Source organism: Phascolarctos cinereus, unplaced genomic scaffold (genome assembly GCF_003287225.1).
Source record: "Phascolarctos cinereus isolate Bilbo 61053 unplaced genomic scaffold, phaCin_HiC Scaffold_8;HRSCAF=390, whole genome shotgun sequence".
NCBI classification, from domain to species: Eukaryota; Metazoa; Chordata; class Mammalia; order Diprotodontia; family Phascolarctidae; genus Phascolarctos; species Phascolarctos cinereus.
The window spans coordinates 719888-737315 of record NW_027556291.1 but is presented as its reverse complement, the minus strand read 5'-3'; the positions used below and the strand labels follow the sequence as shown (position 1 = coordinate 737315).

General features: G+C 49.9%; 2 protein-coding genes across 5 annotated transcripts; one reads left to right on the top strand and one right to left on the bottom strand.

The window, feature by feature from the left end:
• Positions 1-5236: 5236 nt before the first annotated feature.
• Positions 5237-8038, top strand: LOC110201007 (uncharacterized). The gene is made up of 3 exons (XM_020976435.2): positions 5237-5348; positions 7303-7610; positions 7693-8038. The coding sequence occupies exons 1-3, from the start codon at positions 5256-5258 to the stop codon at positions 7916-7918; spliced, it is 627 nt and encodes a 208-aa protein (XP_020832094.1). The 5' UTR covers positions 5237-5255; the 3' UTR covers positions 7919-8038.
• A 256-nt stretch (positions 8039-8294) lies between these two features.
• HDAC6 (histone deacetylase 6) lies at positions 8295-17290 on the bottom strand. 4 transcript variants are annotated; one of them, XM_078147831.1, is made up of 27 exons: positions 17121-17290; positions 16709-16829; positions 16335-16472; positions 16113-16201; positions 15943-16027; positions 15684-15724; positions 15463-15559; positions 14961-15058; positions 14546-14650; positions 14357-14425; positions 14117-14243; positions 13952-14017; positions 13459-13518; positions 13228-13317; positions 12778-12884; positions 12424-12491; positions 11842-12010; positions 11621-11749; positions 11247-11415; positions 10941-11074; positions 10595-10663; positions 10303-10495; positions 10044-10193; positions 9355-9930; positions 9108-9254; positions 8576-8704; positions 8295-8491 (listed from the first exon to the last, which is right to left on the bottom strand). In XM_078147831.1, exons 2-27 carry the CDS (start codon positions 16790-16792, stop codon positions 8423-8425), a joined length of 3258 nt encoding a protein of 1085 aa, XP_078003957.1. In that variant the 5' UTR covers positions 16793-16829; positions 17121-17290; the 3' UTR covers positions 8295-8422. The 4 variants fall into 4 exon arrangements, with proteins under 4 accessions (XP_078003957.1, XP_078003958.1, XP_020832073.1 ...); XM_078147832.1 differs by having other exon boundaries at positions 16709-16821; XM_020976414.2 differs by lacking the exons at positions 8295-8491; positions 8576-8704; positions 9108-9254; positions 17121-17290 and having other exon boundaries at positions 9454-9670; positions 9756-9930; positions 16709-16914.
• Between the last annotated feature and the right edge of the window lie 138 nt (positions 17291-17428).

Here is a 17428-nt window from a genome sequence, read left to right as displayed (position 1 = left end):
CTTAATTTCAATTTTATTAATCTCTCCTTTGGTTTTTAGTATTTATAATTTGGTATTTAATTGGGGATTTTTAATTTGTTCTTTTTCTAGTTTTTTTTAGTTGCATGCCCAATTCATTGATCTCTTTATTTTATTCATGTAAGCATTTAGAGATATAAAACTTCCCTTAAGAACTGCTTTTGTTGCATCCCATAAATTTTGGTATGTTGTCTCATTATTGTCATTCTCTTGGAAGAACTTATTGATTGTTTCTATGATTTGTTGTTTAAACCCACTCATTATTTAGGATTAGATTTAGTTTCCAATTAAATTTTTAGTCTATCTTTCCATGGCCCTTTGTTACATATAATTTTTATTGCATCGTGATCTGAAAAGGATGCATTTGATATTTCTGCCTTTCTGTATCAGATTGTGAGGTTTTATTCTTTAGTACACAGTCAGTTTTTGTGTATGTGCCATGTACCGCTGAGAGAAAAAAGTGTATTCCTTCCTATCCTCATTCAGTTTTCTCCAGAGGTCTACCATATCTAACTTTTCTAAAATTGTATTCACCTCCTTAACTTCTTTCTTGTTTATTTTGTGGTTAGATTTATCTAGTTCAGAGAGGGGGAGGTTGAGGTCCCCTACTAGTATAGTTTTGCTATTTCTTCCTTTAACTCCCTGAACTTCTCCTCTAAGAATTTAGATGCCATACCACTTGGTGCGTATATGTTTAGTAATAATATACTTCATTGTCTGTGGTGCCTTTTAGTAGGATGTAGTTTCCTTCCTTATCTCGTTTAATAAGATCTATTTTTGGTTTTGCTTTGTCTGACATCAGGATTGCTACCCCTGCTTTTTTTACTTCAGCTGAAGCATAATATATTCTACTCCAGCCTTTTGCCTTTATCCTGTGCGTTACTCTGTTTCAAATGTGTTTCTTGTAAACAACATATTGTAGGATTATGGTTTTTATTTTATTTTATTTTTTTACTCTTTTTTTTTTAGGCAGTTGGGCTTAAGTGACTTGCCCAGGGTCACACAGCTAGTAAGTGTGAAGTGTCAGAGGCCGTATTTGAACTCAGGTCCTCCTGACTCCAATGCCAGTGCTCTAAACATTGCACCACCTAGCTGCCCCAGGATTATGGTTTTTAATCCATTCTGCTATCTGCTTCCATTTTATGGGAGAGTTCATCCCATTCACATTCACAGTTATGATTACTATATGTGTTTTTCTCTTCATCCTGTTCCCCCTCCCCTGTTTATCCTTTTCTTTCTCTTTTTCTCCCTTTCCCTCCTCACTTTTGCTTTTGACCACCACCTCCCTTAATTTTCTCTCCCTTCTATCAGCCTCCTCCCTTCTCTTTCCCCTTTCCCCTCTTACTGCCTATATGGCAAGTTAATTTTTTATACCTGTGTATGTTATTCCCTCCTTGAGCCAAATTGGGTGAGAGTAAAGTTCAAACAATGCCCATCTTCCTCCCTTTTCTCCCTCTACTGTAATATGTCTCTGTGCCTCTTCATTTGATGTAATTTACCCTTTTCTGCTTCCTCCTTTCCTCTTCTCCCATTACAATTCCTTTTTACCACTTCATTAGATTTTTTTTTTTTATCATTACATCAAAGTCAACTTAAACCCACACCCTTTGTCTATGTATATCTGGTCTAAATGTCATAATAAATATACAGTTCTCAAGAGTTATAAGTATCATCTTCCCATGTAGGGATGTAAACAGTTTACCCTTATTGAATAACATGGTGTTTTGGGGTTTTTTTGCCCTTTCCTGTTTACCTTTTTATGTCTTTCTTGAGTCTTGTATTTGAAGATTAAATTTTCCATTGAACTCTGGTCTTTTCATCAGGAAAGTCTGGAAGTTCCCTATTTCATTGAATGTCCATCTCCTCCTCTGAAAGATTGTGCTCAGTTTTGCTGGGTAGTTGGTCCTTGGTTGTAATCCAAGCTCTTTTGCCTTATGGAATATCATATTCCAAGCCCTCCAATCTTTTAATGTTGATGCTGCAACGTCCTGTGTAATCCTGACTATGGTTCCATGATATTTGAATAAATAAATAAATTTAATTAATTAAAAAAGAGAGAAAATAGTATGCCTTGATTTGCATTGACACTCCATTGTTCTTTCTCTGGATTCGGATGGCATTTTCCACCATGAGTCTTTTGAAATTGTCTTAAATCATTGTATTGCTAAGAAGAGCAGTGCATTTATTTATTTATTTTTGGCTTTCGACATTCATTTCCATAAGATTTTGAATTCAAATTTTCTCCCCCTCCCTCCTCCCCAAGATGGCGTGCAATCTGATATAGGCTGTACTTACACATTCATATTAAGCATATTTTCACATTAGTCATGATGTATAGAAGAATTAGAACTAATGGGAGGAACCAAGAGAAAGAAGAAACAAAACAAAACATTGAAAGAAAAGGAGAGCAAATAGTCTGGTTCCATCTGCATTCAGACTCCTGGTTCTTTCTCTGGAGGTGGAGAGCTTTTTCCATCATGAGTCTTTTGGAGATGTCTTAGGTCCTTGCATTGCTGAGAAGGGTCAAGTCTATCAAAGTTAGTCATCACACAACATGGCTGTTACTGTGTACAACATTCTCCTGGTTCTGCTCACTTCACTCAGCATCAGTTCATGTAAGTTTTTCCAGGTTTTTCTGAAGTCCACTTGCTCATCATTTCTTATAGTACAATAATATTACATTACATTCATGTACCATGACTTGTTCAGCCATTCTCCAATGGATGGGCATCCTCTTAATTTCCAATTCTTGGCCACCACATAAAGAGCTGCTATCAATATTTTTGTACATGTGGGTCCTTTTCCCTTTTTTTAATGATCTCTTTGGGATACAGACCTAGTAGTGGTATTGCTGGATCAAAGGGTATGCACAATTTTAGAACCCTTTGGGCATAGTTCCAAATTGCTCTCCAAAATGGTTGGAGCATTTCACAACTCCACTAACAATGCATTAGTGTTCCAATTTTCCCACATCTTCTTCAATATTTATCATCATCCTGTTTTGTCACGTTAACCAATCTGATAGGTGTGATGTGGTACCTCAGAGTTGTTTTGATTTGCATTTTTCTAATCAGTAGTGGTTTAGAGGGGCAGCTAGGTGGTGCAATGGATAGAGCTCCAGCCTTGGAGTCAGAAGGACTTGAGTTCAAATCCAGCCTCAGACCCATCATGCTTACTAGCTGTGTGACCCTGGGCAAGTCACTTAACTCTAATTGCCTCCAAAAAAAAAGGGGGGGATTTAGAGCATTTTTTCATATGACTAGAGATAGCTTTAATTTCTTCATCTGAAAACTGCCTGTTCATATCCTTTGACCATTTGTCAACTGGGGAATGACTTGTATTCTTATAAATTTGACTCAGTTCTCCATGTATTTTAGAAATGAGGCCTGCTGTGAAAATTGTTTCCCAGCTTTCTGCTTCCCTTCTAATCTTGGTTGCATTGGCTTTGTGTATGCAAAACATTTTCAGTTTAATGTACTCAAAATTATCCATGTTCTCTGTCTATTGTTTGGTCATAAAGTCTTCTGTTCTCCATAGATCTGACAGGTAAACTCTTCCTTGCTCTCCTAGTTTGCTTACAGTATCAGCCTTTATATCTAAATGATGTATCATTTTGACTTTATTTTGGTATTTGGTGTGAGATTTTGATCTGTGCCTAATTTCTGCCATATTCTTTTCCCAGCAGTTTTTGTCAAATAGTGGGTTCTTATCCCAGAAGCTGGGATCTTTGGGTTTATCAAACAGATTACTATAGTCATTGACTACTGTCTTGCACACCTAACCTGTTCCACTGATCCACCTCCCTATTTCTTAGCCAGTACCAAGCAGTTTTGATGATTGCTGCTTTATAATACAATTTAAGATCTGGTATGGCTATGCCACCTTCCCCTGCATTTCTTTTCATTAGTTTCCTTGATATTCTGGACCTTTTGTTCTTCCAGATGAATTTCGTTATTATTTTTTCTAAGTCTATAAAATTGTTTTTTGGTATTTTGATTGGCATGGTACTGAATAAGTAAATTAATTTAGGTAGAATTATCATTTTTATTATATTAACTTGGCCTACCCATGAGTAACTGATATTTTCCCAATTATTGGGGCAGCTAGGTGGTGCAGTGGACAGAGCACTGGCCCTGGAGTCAGGAGGACCTGAGTTCAAATCTGACCTCAGACACATAACACTAGCTGACCTTGGGCAAGTCACTTAACCCCATTTCCTAGCTCCCCCCCCCAAATCCAATCCAACTATTTAGATCCGACATTATTTGTGTGAAAAGTGTTTTGTAATTGTATTCATATTCAAAATTCCTGGGTTGGTAGGTAGACTACCTTCCTTGGCAGGTAGACTCCCCAATATTTTCTATTGTCTACAATTATTTTAAATGGCATTCCTCTTTCTATCTATTGCTGTTGGGCTTTGTTAGTAATATATAGAAATGCCAATGATTTATGTGGGTTTATTTTATATCCTGCAACTTTGCTAAAGTTGTTCATTATTTCAAGCAGTTTTTTACTTGATTCTCTAGGATTCTCTAAGTATAACTCCACATATCATCTGCAGAGAGTGATAGCTTTGCCTCTTCCTGGCCTAGTCTAATTCCTTCCATTTTTTTCTTCTCTTATTGCTAAAGCTAACGTTTCGAGTACAATATTGAACAACAGTGGTGATAATGGACATCCTTGTTTCTCCCTTGATCTTATGGGAAGTAAGATCATATTCTGTTCTTTCCTTTGATTTCTCATGGCCAAGAAATAGGGCTCTGCCTCCCTGCCACAGTTCTTTGTGATGTAATATATCTTGGTTGGTTTTGAAGTTCTCCATTTTTACCTCCGTATTTCTGGGATCAGACTGAGGAGGCTGGGGGATGGGATTGGGGTGGAGAGGTTCAGAGTCATGGCCTGAAGGAAGAATTGGAAGCACAATTAGGGTTAGCGTTGGGGGTGGGGGAGGACTCAGTGAGTCACACTGAAAGCCAGAGCTCAGGTCAAAGACTCCTCTTTAACTGTAATTGTGAGTGGGGTCAGTTTCCTCCAGAGGGTTGGACTGGATGGATTGCTAAAGTCTCTTCCAGCTCTGATCTCCTAGGATCCTAAGACAAGGAAGGGCAAGAGGAATGTGCATTAGAAGCTGTTGCAGGACTGCGCGTGCGCTGACAGGAGAGGAAGGAGGGAGGGAGGAGCAAGCCACAGGCTGGAGGAGGAGGAGGAGGAGGAGGAGGAGGAGGAGGAGGAGGAGGATGGCAGCAGCTTTGCAGCCACTGCTGGTCACCTTGGTTTGGGCTGGTGTCCTGCTCCTCCCAACAGCGACCCATGGCGCCGCCCTCGCTCAGGTATTCCTCCCACCCAGATTTCCTCGAGTCCTCTTCAGACTGGCTCTGCCCAAGGATTATGCCGGGAATGGATTGCCCTGGGAATGGTCGGGGGAGGAGAAGGTCTGAAGCTTAAGGGTTCCTGCAGCTGCCATCACTGAGGTTACTGGGATCAGGCAGAGGGAGGAGCCTTAGCAGAGTTTGGAGCTGTCCAGGGTCCTGGAGGAAAGGAAAAAGGCTGGGCTGCAAGTCTGGCTGTATTTGGGTCTTTGTGTGACACTGATTGTGCGTGTGATCGTGTTAAGTCTTTGGGTGATGATTCTTTAGACATTTGGCCTGTGGTTGTGTGATGTTTCTGTGTCATTCTGTGTCATTGTGTCTTCATGACGAGCTTAATCGCGGCTGTGGCTTTGTGGAGTTCGTGTGGGGTCATATGTCTCTATGTATGTCTGGGGGCAGTGCATCTAGTGTCAGCAGTTGCGGGGTGGGGGCAGCAAAGAGCATGTGTCACGGCAGCCCCCACACTCTCCCCTTCCTGCTCAGTCTCTTTCAAGCTCCTCCAAGCTGGCGCGGACTGGGTATGGGGAGAGGAGGGGAAAAGGAGGCAGTCAGTTTCGAGAGCAGGCTTGTAGCTCCCAAGGGCCTGTGTCCTGGGATAGCCTTGGAGATTTCAAGGACTAAGCAGCTTGGTTTGGTTTTATTAATATTTTTGTGCTATCCAGCTTTATGTCACATTCATTTCTCCATCACGAGTATCATTTTTGTCTTGTCTCAGATATGAAAAAGGCACTTTGTGCCAAAGCACAGGCTCTCCACCCTACCGAGTGGCCTTTTGGTAGACTTTGAGGAAGGCTCTGAAGAGCTCTGGCCCACACAGCCAAGTGGCTCTTACTGAGTCATTTGGAGACACTGAGCAGGGGGATTTCTGCAGGGGGAGCTTCTGCTAGTCCTCACAGAAGTGATTCAAGATTGTAATGTGCTGAAACAGGTGGCAAAGCATAGGAAAGAGATCTGCCAGGCTTTGGACTGAGGATTTGGATTCCAACTCAGTTCTGTGTTTGTGACCTTGGACGAGTCCCTTCCCCTCTGTGGACCTGATTCTTCCCCTGTAAAATGAGAGTAATTTGAGTTGGACTCTATGGTCTTGGAGGTCTTTTCTGGATTAAAAGAGGATAACTCCCATATGCACACACATACAGAAATTTCCCATTACCAGAGACCTGGCAAAGAGCTCTAGAGCTATTGCTTTCCCTGTCCTTTGTCGAAGCCTCAAGTCAGCCATTGTGGTGCTGGTCTTGGCGGGGCACTAGGGAGGGAACACGGAGTCGGGAGTCGCGGCCAAATAAGACATTCCAAAGCCCTTTCAAGACGTCTCCCTTACCCACAAACGATTGGTAGTTAGACACTTCCATGTTTCCAATGACATGAAAACTCACTCATTTTTAGATTTCCTAAGGATGGAGAGGTGCTACATTTTAAGAAGGGCATTCACTAGGTAGACCGAATTCAGCAGGCTGTTGACAGGATATTTGGGGGTCCTGATGGCAAACCAAAGCACTGTGGATCAGTTAGAAGAATGTGTAGCTTGGAAAAGGGAAAACTGAAGAGGGTATACATGCTTGGCTGTCTTTATTTAACTGAAGGGCAGTCATGGAGAAGAGGGATTGGATTTGTTCGACTTGGCCCAAAGGCAGGAGCAGGGGTCATGGATGGGAGGTACATCTAGGCTTGCTATCAGGAAAAACTTCCTATGAAAGCTACCCCAGAGTGGAATGGGCCGCCTTGGGGTGGGGGTGGGGGTGTGCTTACTTTTTCTCCTGGTGGCCTTCCAGCAAAGGGGCAATGGCCAATTGTCAGGCACATGGTAGATATTCAGGGAATGGTTGGAGGAGTTGGGTCTTTTAAGTTTAAGTCTTTTAAGAACATTGTCTGTTCTTGAGTCACATATAACATCTACTCTTTCTGGGTCCCACAGCCCCGGACCCTGCCTTTCTCTTGGAACCTTGGGCAAATGGCAAGGGCCCTGCAGTTGGACTGGCCACCTGGTTCCCCCAAGGCAGCCCTGCTGGCCCAGGCCCTAGAGCGGCTCCTCGAGGCAGAGGCCGGGTGGCAGGAGTGGGAACGGGAGACCAAGGCTGAAGCTGCTGCCCTGGCCCAGCTCCTCTTGCGCCTGTGGCGGGGCTCCCATCTTGAGCCTGAGGTCAGCATGGAAGAGGCAGTGTCACTTGGTCCCCAGACCCAAGCCAACGATGAGGCAGCAGATTCCAAGCAGGCACTACTCAGGTACCACTGGAGGGAAAGTGGATGGGTGTGGGGAGAGGCAGAATGGGTGGCACTGGAGACTTCTGGCTATTTCCATCCACAGATTTCTGATGAGCCGGCTGTTGGCCAAGATGTCGGAGACCCGAATCCCTCCCACCTTGGTCTGGGCGGGACCGTGGCCCCGGCAACGTCGTCATTTGCGCCGGCCCCTGGGCCTGGCTCCTGCTTCCATGTCACATGGGACCGCACTACTCGGCCTGAACCATCTGGAGGCCTTGGCAGTGCAGCAGGGGGTACCGCTTGCTAGCACACGCTACTGGCCAGAGTGACGGGGTCTCCAGCCACCCAAGGTTCCTTGCTGCCTGGCTCTCTCCTCCAGCGTGCATGTTTATCCCCACCTTGGCACCCAAGCTTAATAAAATAGCCTCCTTCGTGCCCCTGCAAGCAAAGCCGAGCCTGTCTCATCTCTGGTCCCCACACCCCCTGCCAGCCTCTGAGGCATTTTCCCAGCCCCTTTTGGGTTTCATCGCTCAACTCACTCCAGTCGAACTCCTGGAAACAAGTCTCTTCCACACCAGCTCACCCGGGCACTGACGCCAGCTTGCCTTGCATTAACGATGTTTATTGCTACCTTATGGTGGCACTTTTGACCCTCCCCTCCCTCATCAACTGCAAAATGGGTGGGTGGATGGGTGGCAAAGCAAGTGTCTTTCGTTTTCTTTTATTTAGGGAAACCAGTGTCTTTGCTAGAGAGACATAGGAATGATTGTTCTCATTAATCAATAATCCAAAAGAATGGCAACATCGAGGAGGGGCCACAGGGCACTCAGCTGTCATGGCAGTGCTGGCATCTCCTCCCCAAATTTGGACCGGTATGCAGCCTTCTTGGCCTCTGACAGAACCTAGACAAAGGTGAAAGAGTTGGAGGGAGCCCGTCTCTTGATGCCCAGCCCATGGGACCCAGCAGCCACTTCCAGGGGACTCACCTCATGGTTCACATAGGCCTGGCAAGTGTAACACCAGGCTGAGAGATCGGCATAGCTTAGGACCAGTGGGTGGCCTGAGGCCTCATGGTGCTGAAGCATGTGAGCCTGAATGTAGCGGCCACAATGAACCTAAAGGAAGCCGGGGAAGGAAGGACTCATCATTTATCAACGGGCACTGTATACTAAGCCCTTTACAAATATTTTATTTTGTCCTCATGACTGCCCTGGGAGGTAGATGCTATTATGATCCCCATTTCACAGGTGAAGAAATTGAGGCAGATGTAAAGTGACTTGCCTAGTGTCACAGAGCTAGTGTGTGAGGCAGGATTTGAATTGGGGACTTCCTAACTCCAGGCCCAGCCCTCTGTGCACTGTGGTGCCCCCTGGCAACCATAAGAATGAGGGTAATCCCTTCTAGTACCCAGGAGTTGGAATGACTCCAAGGTCAGGTACACTCTTTTACACACGTGCCCCTGTTCTCTGCCGACCCCACACCTCCACACTGCACTCTATACCACCTTCCCTGGCCCACCTGATAGCAAGACAGGCAGAGCCAATTCTCCAGACAGGTGCTGCAGTCCCAGCATGGCTGGGTCACATCCAGGCCCCCCTCTGGCACTGAGCGCACAGTCACCAGGTGTGGGCACCACGACAGCGGGGTCACAGCATAGAATGTGGTCTAAAAGGTTGTTGGAGACAGTAATGAGTCCAAGGCCACGAAGGGTATTCTCACCACATCTTCATCAGTTGGGGGCCTGGGGGGTGACACAGAGACTCACCCCCTCAGCATCAAATTGGTCCCCTATCATCAGCAGGGTGGGAGTGGCTGGGCCCCCTTCCCCAGCTGCCTCCCCAGGGTCCTCTTCGTTGGCCACGACAGATTCAGCCTCTGGTTCCCCTGGAGCGCATGCACTGAGCCGAAGGGACTCCAGGCCTAGGGTCTCCTCGAGCAGGGGTGATGGAGGCCGTCTCTCTAGCTTTAGTCCTGTGGCCAGTGCCTCTGCAGGGCTCTCTTCAGGAAGCTCGTGCCCCAGGGTGCTCTCCATCTCAACCAGCTCCAGTGAGGTCTCCTTTGTTTCCTCCTGGTCTTTACTGCTGGACAGTGAATGGAACGGGGAGACACCAATCATCCCCCCTGTCCTGTTGGGTCCTCCATGGCCCTGACCGAAGCTCTGCTCACCAGTAAGCCGAAGGCTCTGCCAGTACTTCCGGTGGGTCTGGGCAACCTCAGCCAGGGAGAGGAAGGCCCCAGGCAGCGGAGGCCGAAGCCAGGGGAGCGATGGGGGTGGGTCACCTAGAAGGGTCCGGGTACAAGCAGCCATAGATTCTGAGATGGATGTTAGGTTGTAGCCACCCTAGTTAGGGGAAGAGAGGTAGGCGGGCATGGAGGGCCCAGAGTCATGGGCAAGGAAGATCGAGGGAAGACCACAGGCAAGGGAAATTCGGGAGGGTCCTGAAGGAATCGTACCTCGAGGACCAGGGCAATGTGGCCACCAGCCAACCCCATCAGCAGATGAGTCATGTGTGCGTAGCCCTCTGGGGAGACTAGGCAACCTCCTAGTGGGTCCCCCCGAGCAGCATCAAAGCCAGCAGACACCAGCACCAACTCAGGGTTGAACTATAACATAATCGAAGCACTAGAAATGTTTGCCCAGCCTCTCAGGTAGATGCAAGTGCCAGGAGAGGCCACACCACCCTCAACCATCTTCTTTAGCTGCCAATCTCACCTCGTAGGCAATGGGCATCACAATATGGTGCATGGCGGTGAGGTAGTCAGGATCGCCAATGCGGGGCCCGTTCCATGCCACATTGACGTTGAAACCCTCTCCCTGGCCCTGGCCCACACAGCTGCTAGCACCATCCTCAGCCACGGGGAAGAAGGCGCCGTGATCATAGCGGTGCAAGGATACGTACAGCACACTAGCCAGGGAAAAGCCTGTTAGAAGACAAAGGCAGAGGCAGAGCCGACCCCTGTCCTAGCACCTCCCCGTGGGCTTCCCGTCCTGCCTCAGGCCTTACCTTGGGTCTTCCTCAAATATGTGCTGTGTTCCATTGCCATGATGAATGTCCCAATCCACAATCAGGATTCTGCAAGAAGAGAAAAGAAGCCTCCCCCAGCTCTTTCCCTTCAGCTCCCCTTAGACCGAGCACTCAGCAGCTTTTGTGTGGCCTGGCCTCATGGGCAGTCAGGCTGGTGATGCCAGAGGATTACCAAGGACACTGATTCTAACGAACCCCATCTCTCCAGATAGAAACCCAAGAAAGCCAAGGTCACAGAGGCCAAGTTAGAAAGCCCTGCCGTTGAGGGTGAAGGTGAGCAGTACTCCTTTCACCCTTTCTGGCTTCCTGCCTCAGCTGTACTCACCGGAGGGCCCGGCCTGCCACCTCCTGAGCATGGCGAGCAGCCACGGCCACAGAATTGAAGAAGCAGAAACCACAGGCAGCATCTCTTTCAGCGTGGTGGCCTGGTGGGCGGACAATGGCAAGCCCATTCTGCACCTGTGCTGAGGCCAAAAGGCAAAGGATAGCCTCATTTCTTGCCCTCTGTTATCTGCCTCCTCTCCACACCCCACGTTGGAACCAAGCCATGTTATGCCACACCATGCCATAAGAATTCCATCCCACCCCACATCCTCCACCGTGGTGGAGCCCCTTCCCTTTTACTACGTGCCTCCCTGGCCAAGATGGCCTCCACCAAACTGCAAGCAGCTCCGGCAGCAAGCCGGGCACAGCTGAAGGAATGGGGGGAGATGTAGATGGAGTTATAACTTTCACCCTCCCTGTGCAGGTCCCGAGGCTTCAGCCCACTTGTGGCCCGAACACGGTCAATATACTCCTCGCTGGATAGGAGGAAGAGAGAAAAAGGTGGGAAGAGGCACTTTGTGAGAAGAAGAAAGAACAAAGAGAAGAAAGAAAGAAAGAAAGAAAGAAAGAAAGAAAGAAAGAAAGAAAGAAAGAAAGAAAGAAAGAAAGAAAGGAAGGAAGGAAGGAAGGAAGGAAGGAAGGAGGGAGAAGAGGAGAGAGCGGACGAGGGGCAGCCTCTACCTGTGGCAGCTCAACAGCTCATCATCCGTAGCGGAACGGGCAGGCAAAGGGAGGCATCGAGGGCTCAGCCCAAGCTCCGTGTGGTGCTGTGCGATCTGGGCGATGCGTTCTGGCCGCTCTGGGTGGTGGCTGGGGAAGGGCCAGGTAGGCTCATCAAAGGGAAGGGAGGTCATGTGACCCCCAGCAAATGGTCCCCTCAGCCACCAACCCAAGCCCAGTACCTGTCCCACATATTGAAATGCTCCATCATCCTCTCATCATATACCAAGCCTGTTCGGTTCAGAGGCAGGGGCAGGGCCTGTTCCAAGGGTTTCCCCAGGGCCTCAAGATTGGGCGGGGGGCCTAGGCTCACCTCCCTGTGATCTTTCTCCTTGTCCTCAGGGGCAGACTCTGTTAGAGGGGGTGGGAGGTGGGGATCAAAAGATCACAGATTTAAAGCTCAAGATCATGTGGTCAGTCCCACCTGCTCCTTTTAGCAGGCCCTGAGAGAGGAAAAGGACTTGTTCAAGGTCAAGCCACCATTTGAACCTAGTCCTGAGATCTCCAGTATACTAGGTATATAGTCTGGCTGGCCCTCAGAGGCCCACCTGTCCCCAGCCTTAGCCACCAGTGGAATCCCTTGATCCTCTTCCCTCCCAGCCCATCACCCTCATTCCTCATTCAGGGCAGCCCTGGGGCCTCCACCTCTGAGGACTGAGATCATAGACACCTTTGGGTGGGCATGGGCAAGGGGAGTGGGGCCCACTTCTTTCAGACCCCCAGCCCTCCCAAGTCCCCTTGACCCTCTCAGTTGTCTCACTTACGAAACCTCTGTATAACCTTCCAGAAAGGTCTGTGAGCAGCCAGGGTACAGGACAAGGAAGCCAGAGCACTGCCAGTTGGAAAAAAAAAATAGGAGTGATCAGAGGAAATCAGAAAATAGAGCTGAAAGAGATCTGATGTCACTTAGTCTAAGGCTCTCATGATCTGAAGGCAGGACAAGGGACTCAAAACCAGAGAATGTCTGAGACAGAAGAAACCCTACAGGTCACCGATGACAATCCACAGAGAGGTGGAGTGATTTGTCCAAGGTCACTCAGATCCTAAGCAACAGTCATCCACCTTCCTCCTTCTTCTCCCCCCGGCCCCGGCCCTGGGGTTTCTTGAGGGCCTCTCACCTGGGGCAGGGGACACAAGGTGTGGCCAACATGGGACATGGGTCTCCCAGGAGGGTCTGAAGAGTGGCACTGACCCCCAAAGCAAGAGAACACAAATTGTAGCCGCCCTGCAGGAAGGGAGACACAACTCAGAGAAGGAAAGGCCAAGAATTATGGAGGGAATCGGTCACTCTCAGAGGTAAAGCAGCTAGGTGTCTCGTGGGAACCTAGCATGCAAGTGGGAATACATTGAAAATAAAGGGAGGAGCAGTGGGATAAGATGGAAAAGGCAGAGCGGAAGCCAGGCTCCCAGGCCCCTCCCTAGGACGCTTCTGCCCGGATTTGACCCCGGCCTCTTCCCAGATCCAATGAGCAAGGTGTGAAGGCGGCTACGTGTGTAAACACAAAGAAGAGATGGAGAGAAAAAAGCGGCAGACACAGAGACTGAAAGACACTGAGATGATTCCTCACCTCCAGACACAGAATCAGCTTCCCCCTAGCCAGACTCATGAGCAAGTGAGTGAGGTGGGCAAAACCCCCCGGAGTGGCCGCCATTTCTCCCTGGGGAAAGAAAGAGGGAGGAGCTGAATGCTGCCTCCTAGATCTCACCCCCATTCTGCCAGGGGTGAATGAGAGGGACCCAAAGCCCATGATCCTGCCCTCCTCCTGAATCCAATCTGGCCCTCCTGCCAAGAGGCCTACCTTGGGGTCCCCCAGCATGGCATCAAAGCCAGCGGCCACCAGAACCATCTGAGGCTGAAACTAGAGACGAAGGAGAGAAAGAGCACATTAGCCTGGCGTTCTGCCCTGCCCACTTAGCTTCTCCCTACCAGACTTCACTTTGGATTCCAAGATCCCAGCAGCCTGCATTCCATTCTGAACCGTCCTCCCAAGCCCTCCCACCCTGTTCCTACCAGCCAAGATCCTGAGCATTCCAAATTCCTGGCAGCGGCTGCTACTGCTATTATCTCCACTCCGACCTTTCCTTACCCCCCCCAAACAGAAGTCTTCCATGTCCCCCCCAAGCTCTCATCTAGTCAGTCCCCTCAGGCCAGACTCCATCTCCTTCCCAGACCTCACCACTCTGGCTCAGTCTCTCAGCTTCTGCCTTCCAGCCCTCACCACTAGGTCTCTTAACACTCTTGTGTTTAAGGGTCCCCCTCTGCCCTGCCCCCCCCCGCCTGAGTTCCATTACCTCCAGAGCGATGGGCAGCAGCACATGTAAGAAGGAGCTGATGTAATCCCCATCCCTCATCCCCACCTAGGGAGGGAGACACAGCAAGACAGAGAAATGGCCCAATGAGTGTACGCATATAAGAAGGTCTCTTAGACCAGGGCATTCAAGTGCTAGGGGCCTGACCTGGTTCCAAGGCACATTGACAGTGTATCCCTGACCCTTGCCACTCCCTGTTGCCCGCCAGTCAGAAGCTTTTAGGTGGGGCCAGAATCGACCCTGCTCATAGCGGTGAACGGAGAAGTAGAGGACGCTGGAGAAGGAAAAGGAGGACTTTAGAGGAGATGGCTTGGGGCACGGGGGCAGCAGGGGAAGGAATTCCAAGCCCCCTAACTATACTAAGGGGAGGACCCACTCTGAATATACCTTGGGTCCTGCTCGAAGATGAACTGTATGCCTTGACCATGGTGGACATCCCAATCCACAATGAGTATCCTGGAAAAGGTTAAGGGTCCCCTGAGAATTCACTGCTTGCCCAGAGAAGCAGGGGACCATCACTGGGCAAAGTCTTGCTGAATGGATTCCCTAGAAAGCCCAGATCGCCCCCAGCCTCACCGTGACACATGGTGCTTTTCCTGGGCATAGCGGGCAGCAATGGCAACATTGTTGAACATACAGTAGCCATTCATGTTCTCACGCTGGGCATGATGGCCAGGGGGCCTAGGACCAGAGGACGAAGCACAAGTTCAGAGGGGATCTAGGCACTGATTTAAGGCAGAGCTCAGAACAAATTGCTTAAAAAAAAAAAGGCAATGATGAAGCCCTATATCTTATATCAACATCACAGTAAAAATGTAATAGTACAGGGAGAGTCAGTGATACCAGAGAAGGGATGAGCCTTAGAAATTATCTGGACCAACTTCTGTTTTCCAGAAGTGGAGCATGAGGTCCTGAGAGGACACAGAGACAGATCTCCTCATATGAGGAATGGAAGGATGAAGGGAGATTCACCTTCCCTCCCAGCACCTACCTGACAAGAGCTAGTCCGTTCCGGATCTCGCCTACCATCAAGGCATCCACCAGCCGAAGCAGCGCCCCAGTAGCCAAGAGGGCACAAGGAAATGAGTTCTGTTCCAGGATTGGGGAGGGGGGAGGGGGTGAAGAAGGGGAAACAAGAGACCAGTGTGAACACAGCAAAAGATCAGAGAGTAGAGACAAGGAGAGGTGGGTGGAGACCGGGGGGTGATGGGAGAGCGAGGGAGACAAACAGGAAGACAGAGAAAAGAAGGAAAAGACAAAGAAGAAAGAAGGCAGGGAAAGAGAAAGAAAAACATGAAGGAAAGAAACAGACAGAAAGACGATGAAAGAGAGGGAAGAATAAACCAAAACACAGAGGGGGAGAAAGAGACAAAGAGAGAGTGGGAGGAGAGAGAGAGGGGAAGCTTGCAGGCTGCCAGTCAGTTTCTGGTATCTGCAGTCTTCTATCCCTGTTAATGTCCCAGAGGCAGCCTGCTGGAAAGCTGGTGGCTCACCGGGTGCAGGTAGACAGAATCGTAGGTGTCTGAGAGGGTCCGAAGCTCCGATTCAGTCATCTGTGGTGTGGATGCCATCAGCTCTATGTATTCTTGGCTGTTATTCCACAGAAAGCTGGATATAGGATTCTACACTCTTGGGAGGCTTGATGCTACCCAAGAAGGAAGAACCCCCAAGGGGAGGAAGAACTGGGGCTCAGTATCCAGCCCTTTGTGCTCACCTATGGACAAGCTGCAGCTCCTGGGGAGTAGCTGGACGGGCCTATGGGAGCAAACACAGGGAAGGCGTCCTTTATGGACAGCCCGCTCTGGCCTTGGGGGACTCAGGCTGGAGGCAATCGTGTCTGGACCAGAGTCTAAGCACTTCTTAATGTTTGCTGATGATTTGGAAGGGAAGAAACCCCTGGACAGGATGGAGATGTAAGCCGTGAGCCTGTCCACTTTCCTCAATGACAGTGTAAGAGGTGACACTGCCCTCACCTCAATGTGGACACACCGCTCAAGCAGACCGTCCCTGGCCAGTTGTTCCTGCACAGCCTGAAGGCGTTCCGGTCTTTCAGGGAAACTAAGGAAACCGTAAAGTGAAAAAGTCGAATGTGCTTTTGTCTTCTGGCTGAGCACCCTTTTCTCCTTCCCCTTGCCTGGCTCACCTTTCATCCCAGGAGCAGTGGAATCCACCCATTCTCTCATCCAGCACCAGGCCAGTCCCTGAGGGTACTGCTGACTCTGCCTCAAGGTCCTAGAAGGGAACCGGAAAGGAAGAGAACAAACAGTAGAGGAGGTCAGCCCCTAAGGAGATCCTCTTTCCCCAACTGGGAACGAGAAAGAGGAGTAAACTGAGGCCCAAGTGAAGGGAAGGGACAGAAACTCACCAGGTCTTGCAGGTTGGTCACCAGGTCTTGCTCAGACACTTGACTCAATTTCTTTGCTCGCCCTCTGCGACGGGCCTCAGCTAAACTTGGGCTGGCTCTCGGGACTGGTGATCCCTTCCGGCCTCCTCGCTTTTGCCCCTAGAGACACCACAGAAAGTAAGCAGACAACGGTTCCTTGAGCTCTTGGCCTCTTTGGGGAGACAGCTGTTCCATCTCCTCCACCCTCAGGCAGGGTTTCCAAGACCCTCATGGGCTCTCCTCTGCTCCTCCTCATGTTGGGAGCTTTCCCTGGCCTCCCTCCAGCCTCACGAAGGAGTTCCCTGATGCCCCCTCCCTCATCCTACAGAAGGGATTCTCACGGCAACTGAACTGACCATCATCCGGGTTCCGGCCGAGGGAGATCTGCTGGGGCTCCCTCCTCGATGACTCGGGCCTGGCTTCTCCTGCTGGGATGCCATGAGCGGCTAGGACTGCTCACCTGACCCACCTGGTGGCCTCACCGGAATGGAGGAGACAGCTAGATTTCTCAGGATGATGGCCCACCACAGCCCCCCAACCGTCCAAATAGCATCCAGTCACAACCCCCCGCCCCCCTCAGCCTCAGACCCGGCTCTTCCTCCCGCCCCCCCCACTCGGCCCCTCCCACCTCAAACTCGGCCCTCCCCTTCCCCTTCCCCCTCTCCGCTCTCGGCCGCAGACCTGGCCCCTCCCCCTCCGGCCCTCCCCTCCCCTCCACCCCCCCTGACTCCCGCTCTCGGCCTCAGACCCGGCCCCGCCCCCCCTCACTGGGCCCCAGGAGTCCGCTGGCTCCGCCTCCTCAGCCCTTCTTTGCTCTTCGGGGCCCCGCCTCCCTGAGCTGGGACCGGAGTTTGGGGTACAGGCTGAAGGACCCCAGCCCGCGCGCCCGATCAGTCACTGGCCTCAGCGACAGTGGAGGGAGCCCGTGCGGCACCCCAGCGACGGCAGGGTCACGTGCCATTCGCCCGGGCCTACGCCGGGATAGCACCACGTGATGCCCCGGCCCTGCCCCGCCGCGCCCCCCCCCCGACGGACGCATGGACGCACGCAGGGACGCATAAAAAGCCAGCTTCCTG

Coding starts and splice junctions, on each gene's coding strand:
- HDAC6 (XM_078147831.1), bottom strand. CDS start 16,792: ATGGCATCCCAGCAGGAGAAGCCAGGCCCGAGTCATCGAGGAGGGAGC. Junction 15,560..15,683: donor GAGCTGCAGCTTGTCCATAG/GTGAGCACAAAG, acceptor GTGGAATAACAG/CCAAGAATACATAGAGCTGA. Junction 14,244..14,356: donor ATCTTCGAGCAGGACCCAAG/GTATATTCAGAG, acceptor TTCCTTCTCCAG/CGTCCTCTACTTCTCCGTTC.
- LOC110201007 (XM_020976435.2), top strand. CDS start 5,256: ATGGCAGCAGCTTTGCAGCCACTGCTGGTCACCTTGGTTTGGGCTGGT. Junction 5,349..7,302: donor ATGGCGCCGCCCTCGCTCAG/GTATTCCTCCCA, acceptor TGGGTCCCACAG/CCCCGGACCCTGCCTTTCTC. Junction 7,611..7,692: donor TCCAAGCAGGCACTACTCAG/GTACCACTGGAG, acceptor TTCCATCCACAG/ATTTCTGATGAGCCGGCTGT.